General features: G+C 31.3%; 1 protein-coding gene across 5 annotated transcripts in view; it reads left to right on the forward strand.

Annotated features, from left to right (window-relative positions):
• Positions 1–42: 42 nt before the first annotated feature.
• The window catches only part of LOC139529708 (ankyrin repeat and sterile alpha motif domain-containing protein 1B-like), a 110,318-nt gene continuing 93,932 nt past the window's right edge, over positions 43–16,428 (forward strand). For all 5 annotated transcript variants that reach the window (XR_011665877.1, XR_011665876.1, XR_011665878.1 and 2 more), the window contains exons 1-5: positions 43–322; positions 3,474–3,557; positions 10,066–10,222; positions 13,148–13,222; positions 15,119–15,340. Coding sequence is in view for 2 of the 5 variants with exons in the window: in XM_071325562.1 (XP_071181663.1) it covers positions 183–322; positions 3,474–3,557; positions 10,066–10,222; positions 13,148–13,222; positions 15,119–15,340 (678 nt within the window). In the remaining 3 variants the exon portion in view is untranslated. The remainder of the gene's footprint in view (positions 323–3,473; positions 3,558–10,065; positions 10,223–13,147; positions 13,223–15,118; positions 15,341–16,428) is intronic.

Here is a 16,428-nt window from a genome sequence, read left to right on the forward strand (position 1 = left end):
GGGGCTTTCATTCGGAAAACGTCCAATCATTATCAAGTTAACATTCGTGACACTTTCGATTAGAAATGTGTATTCTTTCGATAAAAATATTACCTTTTGACCAATCAAATTTTCCGATTCAAAAATGAAACTAGATGGAGCTGCTGTATTATTCAGGAAGTGGATAAAAATGATGGAGAAAAATGGCTTTATTTAAGATAAAAAGCGTAATCAGTAGCAAGGACCAGGATCTTCTTGAGGCAGCCAAATCTGGAGATGTTGAAGCTATTGTTAAAATTACCTCAAAGAAACGTCAAAGTACAGCTAGTCAAGTGTTTACAAGGTGACAAACTGCCCCTCCTCAAGACTCTACATCCTGTGTTATCTTAACATTCATTTCTTAATATTGAAAATATATTTGTGGTCTTGACCTGTTGAGTCTAAAGGTTGCAGTCTTGTAATTGACTGCTCCATGGGCTTACATGCAAAACAGCTGATCTTTGAAAATAAAAAAATAAAAAAAAATGCTACATAGAAAAAAATTTCCATGTTCATATCATGTATGTACTAATGTGAAATTGTGATTTAATCGAAAAAAAAGTGGGTCATGCCACGAAGAATAAAAAGTTACGTAATCCTGAAGTCAAAACATTTTTTTTCTACTTTCTGTTTGCTGTTTTTACTAGGCCGCACCACTTCCAGTAAACATGATATCCTTCCACTTTCCTGGATTGATATCCTCCAAAAGATGCAAGATTTTTTTAAAGTCTATATATATGTTTCAATTCAGCATAAACCTATAATCAAACAGAAAAAATTGAGTTCACTTCACAAGCAATGTCAATCGTGTGTTATACTTACAAAAGAAAAACAAATCTATGTAATCTTCATCCAAATGATTGTTGTGCGATCACAGAAGTTTTGGCGTTTCAATTTTACAAATCGCACTTAAAAATTGTGTTTCTTCGGCCACTGATGTAGATGGCCCAGCAGTTATGATGGGGCATAACACTAGGGTAATGTTTTTAAATGCAGAGTGAATATTACAAATGTATACCTCTTTTTATTCATATGGGCTATTTCAAAAAAAATGATGCCAAAGTGTGACAAACATGGTAAAAAATTAAGTCATTGCTAATCTTTTTTTTATCATTTTTCTTTAATCATGTGTTAATCCAAAGACATTCAAGTTTACAAAACTACCAAGGGTTAATGCAAAATAATAAAAACAAATATTTTAACAACATTTTACTCATAAGAATTCATCCACTTTTCAAAGGAAACAACAAAATAATAATATCAACTGACAAACATAAATAAGAATATAAATATCAATGTAATTTTTTTGTTTGTTGCAATAAAGGTACTAAATGATTTTCCTGCAATTTTTTTTTACTTATAAACAGTTTTTTTTTTTTAAATATGTAAATTTCACCAATTTTTAGGGTATTCTTTAATATCTTATTTCAAAAGTTTTTATATCTCTTTGCAAAAGCTTTAATTTTATATAAAAAGTATAAGGAAGCAAACATATATGATCTAATAACATCCTCTGAAAATTTCACAACAATTGCTTCAGTCAATTCTAAGTTTTCTTCATTTAAAAAATACAAACTTGTGTTTTTTATCCTTTTGTTACACTCCTGACATATTTTTTCAGTAACTGTAAGACTGTTTTTTAATGGAATGTTTAGAAAATCAGTAATGATATCTATTTTAAATTTACAATCTCACAAACAAATAAATAAATTTATTAGATATTTGATTACATATTTTTTTAATTTCTGAGCAAAGAGCAAACTTTTAACATGTTTAATGAGAATTACACTTTAATTTTTAAGAATCTTTGGTGAATAGTGTGCAGAAAAATCACTTTTATAAGACAGATCGGCTTTCTTATTACATTGTAAAGATGTTACAATTATTTTAATAAAGAATCATGTTGAATTTTGTTATAGATAATTAAACTACATTAGAAACTTGTCAAATGTTACACTCCTGACCATAATTTATTGCTACCATATTTTAACCTGAAACTGACCTGAAATCATGTAGAGTCATTATATTTCACATATTATTTTAGTGCATATTAAAAACAGGTTAAAAAAAATTATATACTTCTTACATATTTACAAATTTTGCTAATTGTCTATTTGAAAAAAAAGATGGCTTTCCTTTAAACCTTGTTCAGTCTCTTGTTTGATATTATATATATGCTGTTTTTATGTCAGATAATGTATTATGATAAGTTTGTTCGTACTACCAAAGATGGTAGCAGTATGTGCTCTGTATATTAAAAATTGTCCAAAAATGTACCCAAAAATGTCAGGAGTGTAACGCTTTAAAATGTTTAAGTGTAACATTCATGTTATTTTTTATAGAAACAATGTTGTTATTATTGGTTTTCTTCTCTGGAATTTGAGTGTGAACATCATCTGTTGCATATTTTCAGTAACAAACATGCCATTATTATGGCCTTTATTGCTTGTTTATGCTCAATACTTGTATGTCAGGACTGTAACACATTTAAACAAGCTAGTTCAATTGCAATTTTAGTTCAAAAATTTCAAAAGTAATGATGTAGACTTGTATTCTGTGTTAAGCTGAGGTGTAGTAATGTCATTTTATAATAATTGGCAGCTTGTTTTTCTTCCAATAACTTACCTTTGCTAATAAGATTGAAATAAGGCATTTTTTGTGTTACACTCCTGACATTGAAGTATTGAGCATACAAAAGCAATGAAGGCCATAATAATGGCATGTTTGTTACTGATAAACTGTAACAGGTAATGTTCACTGAAATTCAAGAAAAAACAACAACTATAACAACATTGTTTCTAAAAAAAAAATACATCTTAACCCAGTTGTTACACTCCTGACTGACCCGGGTAGTCCTCTTATTGTAACCATAATATTCCAGTAGTAGAACTTCAGGGTCAACTGGATGCACCTGTGCCAAGCTATGATACTAAACAAAAAAAATAAACCGTGCAAGATGTACAGAAACATGTTATTTCACCTACAAAGACATTTTCTGGCAGCATATTGACTTTTACTAACATTTTTTTTTTTACACAAACTTATTTGACTAACCTTATGAGGCTCATAAAAATGTAAATATATGGAAGAATTGAACAAGAAATCATAGTCAAGATATAATAGTTGGATGAAAGATATTGTTTGGTATTGTATCTGCACTTATTTATTCTATATCATCAATGAATGCACATGCTTTCTTCTAAATGTCACACTAAAAGCGTTACACTCCTGACATTTTGAGGTACAATTTTGGACAATATTTTTTAAACAGAGCACATACTGCTCTTATCTTTGGTAGTTAGGACCAACTAATCATAATACATTATCTGACCTAAAAACATTACAGATATAGTATCATACAAGAGACTGACAAAGGTTTAAAGGAAAGGCATCATTTTTTTTGAAATAGCCCATATATGTGAATGTCATTAATTTTTTCCCTTTTTTTATTTCAGTTTTTTGAAAGGATCAATTAATATCAACTGTGTTGATAGGGAGGGATACACACCATTGCACCTGGCAACACTTAATGGTCACAAGTAAGTCATGTAATCACATGTGCAGGGGCCTATGGAGCATTACAAAATTTAGGCATTGATCATTTGCACTTTCATAACAATCTTTCTAATTCTGCTTGCTCTGATTATGTTAATTAGATACAGTACCTTACATGCAATTTTCACAAGTAAGTCATGTGTTACACACGATTAAACTATTATATGTTAATTCGTATATTTTAGTGAATTAATGGGACATTTTATCATCAGAGCATATATATTTTATTTTAATCTGATTTTTTTTGCTGAATTCAGCAAAAAACAAAATGAAGAATTTCTATTTTGATGAAACTTATTTATCCTCTAAATTAGTCATAAAGATTTCCCCTTTTTTTAGTTGGGTAACCTTCAAATCTCACACTAGAAGCATTTACTAAGACATTAGAGTTTCTTCATTGGAAGCCTACATCCTTTGATCTTCTGATAAAATAAAAAACAGGTAAAAATATAAATCAATTGCTTTTAAAAAGCAATTGTAAATGGTCTTTTCCCCCTTTGAAACATGATTGATTGGTATGTGTGTGTGTGTGTATGTTTGTTTGTTTGTTTGTTTTTGTAAGGGGTCTATCTTATTGTGTTACTGGAGAAATTGCATGTTCAGTTTGGAAAGTTTTGATTTATTTCAGGTCCAGCGCGCGACTCTCGCACCAAATTGAGGAGACATCAGGTGACGCAGATTTATAATAAGGAAAACTTAGTATATTTATTTCTTTTTAGGTGGGGATGTTGAACAGACAACATGTATAGAGACGGAATGTACACAATGTAATTTCTTTTCTCATTGTAGGATATTGACATTTTGATCACAGTTCACCAGCAGTGTATGCTTTGGATTTAATTGATCCGGTTTAACTTAAAAACACATTTAATGATTATTTTCTTATAATGTACATTTTTCAGCACCAGTTAGTATTTCAATCTAGAGCGGACATTTTATTGTAGGGTTTCACTTAGATTTATTGACCTAGCAAGCGATTTTTACGGCATTGCCATTTCTTTTCTCTAGGAAAATTCTTGAGAGATATCTGCACCACGTTGTTTCATGAACTTGTAGTACATGTATGCCCTGCTGACTGCAAATTTTGGGGTCGATTGGACTTATAGTTTCAGAGTACATGTGGATTTTTTTTCAGAAGAGATGTAAGAACAAGATTAAAATTGATTTCTTCTTGAATAATTGAGAGTTTTTTCCTTCCATATTGTTTTAAATACACTGTCATAAATAAACTGTCATACATATTGATTGATTGGTTGGTTTGTTTATAACTTAAAACACTTGGGATAGGGTCTCTTGAAACAAGCGAAAAAAAACAACAAATGAGACCTTGGACCCCGTATTGAATACACGAGACGGAACATGCATGAGATGATTGATTAGTTGGTTGATTGGTTGGTTGATTGATTGAATGATTGGTAGATTGATTAATTGGTTGGTTGGTTGATCAATTAAACACGTGGGATAGGGTCCCTTGAAACAGGCGGGGGAAAAAAACAACAAATGAGACCTTGGACCCCGTATTAAACACATGAGACGACAACATGCATGCATGCAATTATTGATTAGTAGGTTGATTGATTTAATGATTGGTTGGTTAATTGTTTGACAATTTGGTTGGTTTATCAATTAAACACGTTGGATAGGGTCAATTAAAAAAGTGAGAAAATAAACACAAATTTTTGAGACCTTGGACCCCGTATTAAACATGAAACAGAAACATGCATTGATTGATTGATTGGTTGACAATTTGGTTTGTTGGTTAGGTGGTTGATCAATCAAACACGTTGGATTGGGTCAATTAAAACAAGCGAAAAAAAAACCAAATGACACCTGTGACCCTGTATTAAACACATGAAACGGAAACATACATTGATTGATTAATTGATTGATCAATTGATTGATTGATTGATTGGTTGGTTGATTGGTTGGTTGATTAAACACATTGGATAGGACCTCTTGAAACAAGCGAAAAAGAAACAAATGATATCTTGGACCCCCGTATTAAACACATGAAACAGGAACATGCATTGAATCAGAATGATTGGTTGATTGATTGATGGATAAAACTCTTTAAATAGTGCCAAAATCACATAATTTGCCACTTAGTACATGACCTTTGACCTTGTGACCTTCATCAAGGTCATTTCTCCACAATGTAATTGCAAAAGACCCTATTGGTCAAGGACCTTTTATTTAAGAGTTTTGCCTAATAATGGCTTTTTTATAAACTATCAGTGGGGGTTATGTCCCTTACAGAAGGGTAAAACCAATACAGTCATAATGTTACGAAGTTGCCCCTTGAAGTACCAAGCATTTTTCACTACTGAAATTTTCTGTATCTATAACCATTCAAGAATTATAGGGAAATCAAAGACATGTGAAAATCTAAAATATGGCCTTGATCTTTGACCTTGACCTATTTTCAAGCTATGGTCCAATGATCTCATATCAAAAGACCCCAGATCTTCACAAGTTACGGTTCATGAGATTTATATATATGCATACTGAAAAGTAAAATATTCAAGGGGAAAAAACTCCTACAATAAGTCACTGGATCGCTTCGATTAAAATTATTTGAAGTTGCAACATTTTGCAAGGAACATTTAATAAAAAACATTTGCCGCTAAGTCTTATAGTTTATGAGGAGTAGTGATAACAGTGTTTTTTGTTATTGGGGAGATAACTCCTATAAGGTTAATAGTAAATCATGGTTCTTCTAATACAAGATAGATTTTATACCCCTGATACATGGTACCAAAGATCATTTGGATTTGTTGCATACTTTTTTGGATTTTTGACTTTGAAAACGGACGAGGAAAAAGTTTTATGTTATCATGAAAAGTTGCTACATAGAACAAGGTTCAAGGTCAAAGCCTATCAAAGGATGGTTCTTAAATAGTCCAAAATATAGCTTTTAATTCCTTAAACAAACAATGTTGAAATATAAACATTTACAGTACAATATGTTAGAGGATCAAATGCTCATTTTTTTCTACCTCTAGTAAAATCGAAGCCAGATAAAACTGATAAGGTTACAAAAATCAAATTGTTATGGTAATACAAGAATAATATCTTCAGTTGTTGATTATAAAGCCTTATACAAATTACTGCTATACCAGGACAAGATGTAAACCATCCCAGCATAGCAGCTATTGATTATCAAGTGACAATCTAAATGTTATAAATCTGTGAGATTAATCAATAAATAATACAGTGTTATACAGCAATAATTTCTGTCAATTAACACAGAGTAACATATGACCATTCATTAGGCTGACAAAATATGTCCATATTGTTTTCTGTCTTATAACCAGAGTGTCTTACTAATTCATTTAGTACGTTCCACAAAGTTATTTGTTTTTGTGAGAATCAGTGATCATCATTAGTCCTCTACCATGAAGTAGAAGGTGACTTAAGGTTTGCACTCTGTCTGTCAGTCCGACAAATAAGTTTTCCACACTTTTTTCATTCGTGATTGAAGATATTGATTTGATATTTATATATATTGTTTTATCATGACAAGTTTCAGATCAAGTTCGAATTTTGTTAAGGCCTGATAATTTTGTGGAGAGTATTTATTATTTATGGTCCTTGGACTTTGAAAAATTCACTTTAATAATCAGTTTTCCACACTTGTTTTGGTCATGCTTGAAGATATCCAAGAAGTTTAAGAAGGAATTTATACAGAGAAATAAATTGTTAAACAGCAGAGAAATGTGCAATAAAAGATTTATCGTTAAAAAAAAAAAAAGAAGAGAAATAGATTGTAAATTGACATGCTACAATGTATGTACATGTAGACTTTCTATTAACTTAAGTTTTGAAAATAAAGTGTAAGCTTTGGAAATCGGAAGAATTTATACTGTGGAAATAATAAGATTCATATTCTTTTTGTTTTCTCTACAAATGATTTTTATGCCCCACCTACGATAGAAGAGGGGCATTATGTTTTCTGATCTGTGGGTATGTTTGCTGTCTGTTTGTTTGTTCAGTTTTTTTTTATGAATTTTCTGCTGACAGATGAGGCATATCTCTGTGTCAACAGAATAATGTTTATGTATATGATTCCACAAATTAAATAGACTGTAAGTAGACTTTGTACATGGTGTTTTTATATGATTCTACAATACTAGTTAAATAGACTGTAAGTAGACTTTGTACATGGTATTTTTATATGATTCCACAATACTAGCTATATATAGTTAAATAGACTGTAAGTAGACTTTGTACATGGTGTTTTTATATGATTCCACAATACTAGTTAAATAGACTGTAAGTAGACTTTGTACATGGTGTTTTTATATGATTCCACAATACTAGTTAAATAGACTGTAAGTAGACTTTGTACATGGTGTTTTTAAATGATTCCACAATACTAGTTAAATAGACTGTAAGTAGACTTTGTACATGGTGTTTTTATATGATTCCACAATACTAGTTAAATAGACTGTAAGTAGACTTTGTACATGGTGTTTTTATATGATTCCACAATACTAGTTAAATAGACTGTAAGTAGACTTTGTACATGGTGTTTTTATATGATTCCACAATACTAGTTAAATAGACTGTAAGTAGACTTTGTACATGGTGTTTTTATATGATTCCACAATACTAGTTAAATAGACTGTAAGTAGACTTTGTACATGGTGTTTTTATATGATTCCACAATACTAGTTAAATAGACTGTAAGTAGACTTTGTACATGGTGTTTTTAAATGATTCCACAATACTAGTTAAATAGACTGTAAGTAGACTTTGTACATGGTGTTTTTATATGATTCCACAATACTAGTTAAATAGACTGTAAGTAGACTTTGTACATGGTGTTTTTATATGATTCCACAATACTAGTTAAATAGACTGTAAGTAGACTTTGTACATGGTGTTTTTATATGATTCAGAGTTATTATTTAACTTTTTGTCACTCCTTGTTTTATGACACAACAAAGGTTTAAACAGCTATATAATCAGACTTTGAACCTGGTAAAATATATGAAATAAAAGGCCATCAAATGTTTAAGGATAGCTATTTTTTTGTTCAGTGTATTATATTTTGTTTATGGCTTTATAAGGGTTAAATTATTGATGAAATAAGATAATTTTTATCAGAAGATCATAAATATTTAATGTTCTTTATATTCTACTTCCCAATGATAAATTCTTTCCTTATTGAGCCTGACATATATATGATAGGGAAGTTCTGTCATTAATGATGGAATGTCTGTTATACAATAAAGTATATCACTACATGTACTTTGAACTTTTATACTTACTGGAATTGTATAAAATTAAATAAATATATGTACATGTTTCAATTTTATGATACTTGTAATATTTATGGCAATAAAATTGTGTGAATTTATTACATTGTACCTATTTTTTTACAATTTTTCAATTAAACTGCAGTTTACAAGAAAGTGAAAGAAACATCTTAAATAATCTATAATGTTATCGTAAAGTAGCAATTTTTCACCATCTATGTGAACAGATCATAACATGTATATGTGGGCATTTCAAAAGACAAATTTCATATTCATAATATCTTTGGTAGAAAAAGATATGAATAAGAATGTGCAACATTATATAATTGGTGTACATATGTAATTTGTTCGATATCAAATAACGTCCAATTTATTTTTTACATACACATTATGTCTTTTCTTTTATGAATTGGAATTAAAAGGATTTAAAGAAGATCTTCATACCATTGTTCTGTAAAAAGGTGCCAAAAGTGTACTAAATTAGTTTTAAGTTTCAACTCATTTAATACTATACTATACAAATAAAAGGGGCATTAGCAGTCAAATTAATGTTAACTCATTTGACTCCCATTCTCATAATGTATTTATACATGTTATATAAACATACTAAAATGTCTATCCAAATTACAAAATGTCCAAATGAAACTGCTATTAGCAATGCATGGGCATGTGTAGTTTAGACTAGTCGCCCTCAAATAAACCATAAGGATTATCTCCAAAACATTCTTATGGTCACACATATGTAATTGTAAATGTGAAAATTTCTAGGTTTGTTTGATTTCAAGGCCATATATGTAATTTCAAGGTCAAATGTAATTTCTGCCATTGGAATTAATTTTGTGGGCAGAATTAGTCAACAAAAAGGGTTCTTTCTATTGGCTGCCTTGTTTCCCTTTACAATGTTGACATCCTTTTTTTTTTACACTAAACATGCTTACCCCATACACAACCCATCCCCTGAGTAAAGGGTCAAATTGAATTTGACAATAAAACAGATTCAAATGAGTTCAATTATTGACTTGCAAGCCAATAAAATATCAGTGATGTTATTGAACTTATTTTGACAAATTACAACTTACCGACTTAATATAATTATAGCCAAATATTATTCCATCAGTCAGCTTAAATATTTGAAACAAAAATATTGAAAAATATTTTGAATTGATGTCAACTTTATACCTGATGCCCTTTCATATTTAGAAATGTGAAACCTTTGTGAATATTTTTACAGATCAGCAGTAGAATGCCTGTTGAACCTGGATGCCTCAGTCAGTTCCAAAGATAACAGCGGCTGTACTCCATTACACTTAGCAGCATGGAAGGGATACGATGAAATCTGTACCCTCTTCTTAACATTTACTAATGCCATTATCCCTATAGATGTACAGGTAAATGTCTATTGTTTTATTTTGGGCACCATGCAGTATAAATTTCTCCACACTTGGCAGCCTGGAAAGGATATGATGAAATCTCAAAACTTTTCTTTGCATTTTCAAATGCCAACATCCCTTTTGTGCTAAAGATGTACAATACAATTTAAGACTCAGCAAAAGATTTCAATATATATCAGTTTTAAAAATAAATCTTATGAGTTGTTTAGAAACAGAAATATAGAAATTTGTTAATTAAAAAAGGAGAGAATTTTAAATCATCCAGTTTAAGCTAGTAATTAAGTCTACATGTAAAATTGTTGTTTTGAAAATCTGTGTTTCAACAAGCAGTTACACCAATTTCAATTAGGTTGAGAGAAATTGGAATATTTCTATTCTATAAACCACTGTCCATTACAGAAAAGAGAGATTTATGTAACTAGTAATTGGTCTTAAAATAGTAACATGTACTTCCTTGAAAACTTTAAATTCTTGACTTTCACATTGTATTTCTTCCTGTATTGTTGTAGTTTCATTGTTATATGTATTAATGAGAGAAGTTTTATTTCTGCCTCACACAGTAAAGTAGCATCAATAAATTGACACATCCTTTAATCTGACACCAGGACAGTAATTTTTTTCCTGGATTTCAATTGAAACTAATTCGTTTATCACCACTAGAAACAGTTTTGATGTAAGCTCAATTGTAAATGTAGTATGGTGACCCTATCCTTACAGCATATGAAAACAGCTGAGGCCTGCCTCCTGGTACTGTATTTTCTTGCTCCATTTAAGACACATTGGTGGCCTTTGGCTGTTATCTGCTCTTTGTTCAGGGTGTGTTCTCTTTGACATATTCCCTATTTCCATTCTCAATTTTATTGTTTGTTTGTTGTGGTTTTCTAAGAAGAACTGAATTTTATTCTGTACAATTTTTGTTGTGGAAACAGCTTTGTCTAATATAAAAAAGAAGATGTGGTATGATTGTCAATGGGACAAATCTCCACAATAGATCAAATGAATCAGAAATTATCAACTATAGATCACCGTACAGCCGTCAACAATAAGTGAAGCCCATACTGCATAGTAAACTATAAAAGGCCCTGAAATGAATATGTAAAACAATTCAAACGTGAAAACTAATGGCCTAATTTATGTACTAAAAATGAACCAAAACAAATCAGTAACACTTAAACAAATCAGTTCTTTTACTGATGAGCCTTTTGTACATAAAACAAGTGTTTGGTGTATAAAATTGAAAGTCTAGTATTTTTATGCCTTCATTTACATGTATAACAAATGTACAATTCTGGCAGCCTATTTGGTTGGAAACATGGTGCCATACTAGCCTTATGCTTGTTTGCTCAAATTTTGAACAATTTGAATTTAATTTTTAGGCTAGGAAATTAAGAAAGTGCTCAAGTAAAATATTTAAAAGTCTTCCTGATCATATTGAAAATTGCACAACAGACATGAAATTATTATTTATAAAAATAAGGATGATTTTTCAGCTTATTTGTGTAAAAGATTAAATATTTATATAAACAAAGATAACATTTAAATATGATTGACCTATAATCTTTATATATGAAGCTTTACCATATAGGGAATGTTACCTGATAAGTCAATACTCTCGTGAGTCAATGACTCATCACAACACATGTGCCTGTGTGGAAAGATTAACACTTTAGATTAACTGTTAAGAAGATAAGTTGTCTGATTGAACTTTGGAAAATTTAGAAACAAATATTGTTCAATTACCACTCCCAATAATTGCAAAATTAACCCCATAATCATATAAAGAAAGACACCACAGGGTGTGGATTTAAACAGCTACACCCCAGTGTAAGCCTTTAACAATAAGCAAAATCTGTATTGCATACATGTACTTAGCTATAAAAGTCTTAGGTGTGACAAAATGGAAAACAATCAAAAGAAGAAAATCAATTGCCTGATGATTAACGAACATTGAAGGAAAAACAAATAACTTGTGTATAATGCTGAGAGGATAATTAAAACTGGAACTCTTCTTACAAAATATATATTTAATTTCCAAACAGACACTGTATCACAAATGTCCATATCCAGAAACGAAATTCTTGCTAAACAAATTATTCAGTTTAAAGTTGTACAACAATCAATAAACATGATAAATAGATGACGATTAGATAGAAATATTAAAAGCAAAATATAGGTCTGTTATAAAAACTGAACAAAAATCGAAAAAATGGGTGCAATAATAAAATTTATGTTTAACGTAACGGTACCCAAATTGCACCGAGTACCCAAATTGCACCTATTTTGCAAAAATAGCAGCGGACATCTTACAAGATTTCCTAGAGACTACACAATTTGTATTTTTATGATTTGATACTATGCACATCTTTCAACATAGGTAAAAATATTTAGATATATATGCACAAAACGTTCACAGTATTTATCAATAGATGACGTGTTTACTGAAAAAGCAAAATGTACTCAAACGTCGCTATGCGACGTCATCAAAACGTCATCTTTTTAAAATGACCAAATAAAATATGTTACAAGTATCCATTTAAAAAAAAATGAAGAGTAAGCATGGACTAATATCCAATTGTTCAAAATATTTGAAGAAATTAAACAAAAGCTCTGTTATTTGACTTTTGACGATGCGAATTTAAGCATGGATGCAATCTGGGTACTCCTCATTTCAGAATAATTGATGGTTTGGAGGTCAGTTTAGACCAATTTTTGTATGATTCCATATGGATTAAAAATCAAATTGGTATACCTATATAATAAAGAAGGATACGGCTACAAAATAAAAACAGAATGGACATTTTTGTCTTTATCATAAAAAAACGTAGGTGAAAAAACTGTCAAAATAGGTGCAATTTGGGTACCGTCACGTTAGCTATTCAATTTGCATATTAATGATTTAGAATAATAATTTTATTTTAATAGAACAGTCTTGGAGACACAGCCTTACATATGGCCGCCCAATATGGCTACAAAGATGTGGTTGAGGTCCTTCTAAAGGTAAAACTTAAGATAGGTTCTATGAAGATTAATTTCTTTAGGTGATAATATTTTGTTCTAGTCTGATAAAAAATAAGTTCCTCATCTATTAATCCTACCAATATAGAAATTGGCAGAAGTGGTATATTGCTAATAAGACCAGATCCTTATAACGTAGAGGTTAACAATGATAAGTCACTGAGCAAAACCAATACTGCATATATAGTCAGAGGCGTGGATAGAACAAATATGATATACAGCAAGAAATGGCAATGACTGAAATACAGGCTCATGACTTTTGACCGAATGTGACAGAGTTAAACATGTGAGTGGGTGCCCAACCCAGAGCTCCAGATAAGAATTCACAAATTGGGGTTTTTACCCACCATTTTCTTATATAATTGGGTGATAAAGTTTTTTAATTGCATCATCAATTCCAATTCACCCCTCAAGTTAATACCAAATTGGGTTTTTCACCACCAAGCTCCTTAATGTATTGGGTTTTTTCATCAACACAATATTAAATATTTAGGCAATATCAACCCCAGATTTTTTTCCACCTTAAATATGTCATGTTGTATGTTTCTTTCTTTGTTTAGCTGTTTTATTTGGTTTATACACTGAGGAGCAATTGTAGGTTTAATTTGTGTCCCGTTTCAAACCTTCTGCCAGTTTTGTATTTTCTCACAAAAACGGATATGTGTATTCACAGCATGCACAGGCACTCCTCTTATATCTCAGTACCTGTGTGTATATATTCATTAATAAACCTTAAAATGAAAAAAAAAAAGTATATAAACTCTAATTATACTTAAATGTTTTTGTTTTATTCAATTTACATAAATCTGGGTTTAGTTGTCTTTTATTGGAACTTTTGGTTTCTGATGCTTTATCATGTCATAATTGATTTGGCCATTTCACTTTTTCCAACTGATTTCGTTTCATAACTTTCCCTCAGCTTTTCAAAAGAAGCAGAAAACATGCTTCTATTCAATATTTTTACCGGACATTCACTTTCGTTTTAATTCAATGTATGTTATGATAAATCCCGAGCAATGCGAAAAAAGTATGACTACATGACACACGCTAATTGGATAAACGCCGAGAAGATCGAAATGTTTTCAAAAACACGTGTACCTATTGAGCAAGGGAAAACTCTAACAGGGACCCATTTTAGCTGCTTGATGCAGGGATCTATTTTTAGAACGAAAGGAAATTTCCAATTATAAATATTATAAAAATAGATTTACGCGACGACTGTAAACAGATATGGGTAAATAACACAAACGGTAGCCAATAAAAGGGTTGAGAACTCATGGTTTTGGCCTATAATTGGGTTTTCCTTTGAATTAATTGAGTTATTGAACCCTGCAATGGGAAATTGCATTGGGTTTTTTATTATTTGTATTGCGTGATCACGCAAATACGCAGCTTATCTGGAGCTCTGCCAACCCTTCCCTAACCTGTAACAGTTATGTAACAGCACAACACAAGGCACTGTTCAAAACAAAAACAAAAAAGGAATATGATAAATAACAGCAACCATGTCTTGAGGTACACAATTTTTATGACCTATGCATGCTATGTCATCAACACAGCTATGATGATGCAGATTAAATCATTTCAATAAGAATTAATTAATGATAGGGTAGAAGACAGAACACTATCATCAAATACTTGCACACATAAATTTCAGAGTATAAAATGAAGAAGTATGCATATGTCAAGCATTTAGCTACCACTGTCAGAACAAAATTTGCATTACAATGGCTTAATATTTGGTTAGATCTGTTGTTCATATTTTAGCAAAATATTGAGGTTTTAAAATACAAAACTTGAAGGACAAATGGTTTATAACATTACATTGTTTTATTATATATTTTATATAAATTTATAGCTAAGTATTATATATTTTAGTACAACGTTGATGCCACTATTCGGAACTTGAAAGATCAATCAGCTTTAGATCTTGCTGCCCAGTATGGAAGACATGACGTGGTTCAGCTACTGGTAACCAAGAACCCAGATCTGGTCAAACATACAGTCACATCACACTCCCCCCTACATCTGGCTGCCTCGTGTGGACATGTACAAATTATCAGTACATTAGTGAAGGCAGGTTATGATATAAATACAACAGTGAGTACCTTTTGAACCTATAATTACACTACACTTCCCCCCAAATATCTCTTGTTGACTCCTGTCTGCTGTCATGTACAAATTATCAGTACATTACTGGAGGCAGGTTATGATATAAATACAACAGTGAGTACCTTTTGAACCTATAATTACACTACACTTCCCCCCAAATATCTCTCATTGACTCCTGTCTGCTGACATGTACAAATTATCAGTACATTAGTGGAGGCAGGTTATGATATAAATACAACAGTGAGTACCTTTTGAACCTATAATTACACTACACTCCCCCCCCCCCCCCCCCCCAAATATCTCTTGTTGACTCCTGGCTGCTGACATGGACAAATTATCAGTACATTAGTGGAGGCAGGTTATGATATAAATACAACAGTGAGTACCTTTTGAACCTATAATTACACTACACTTCCCCCCAAATATCTCTCATTGACTCCTGTCTGCTGACATGTACAAATTATCAGTACATTAGTGGAGGCAGGTTATGATATAAATACAACAGTGAGTACCTTTTGAACCTATAATTACACTACACTTCCCCCCAAATATCTCTCATTGACTCCTGTCTGCTGACATGTACAAATTATCAGTACATTACTGGAGGCAGGTTATGATATAAATACAACAGTGAGTACCTTTTGAACCTATAATTACACTACACTTCCCCCCAAATATCTCTTGTTGACTCCTGTCTGCTGTCATGTACAAATTATCAGTACATTACTGGAGGCAGGTTATGATATCAATACAACAGTGAGTACCTTTTGAACCTATAATTACACTACACTTCCCCCCAACTATCTCTTATTGACTCCTGTCTGCTGACATGTACAAATTATCAGTACATTACTGGAGGCAGGTTATGATATAAATACAACAGTGAGTACCTTTTGAACCTATAATTACACTACACTTCCCCCCAAATATCTCTTATTGACTCCTGTCTGCTGACATGGACAAATTATCAGTACATTAGTGGAGGCAGGTTATGATATAAATACAACAGTGAGTACCTTTTGAACCTATAATTACACTACACTTCCCCCCAACTATCTCTTATTGACTCCTGTCTG

This window comes from Mytilus edulis, chromosome 7, assembly GCF_963676685.1.
Source record: "Mytilus edulis chromosome 7, xbMytEdul2.2, whole genome shotgun sequence".
Taxonomy (NCBI): Eukaryota; Metazoa; Mollusca; class Bivalvia; order Mytilida; family Mytilidae; genus Mytilus; species Mytilus edulis.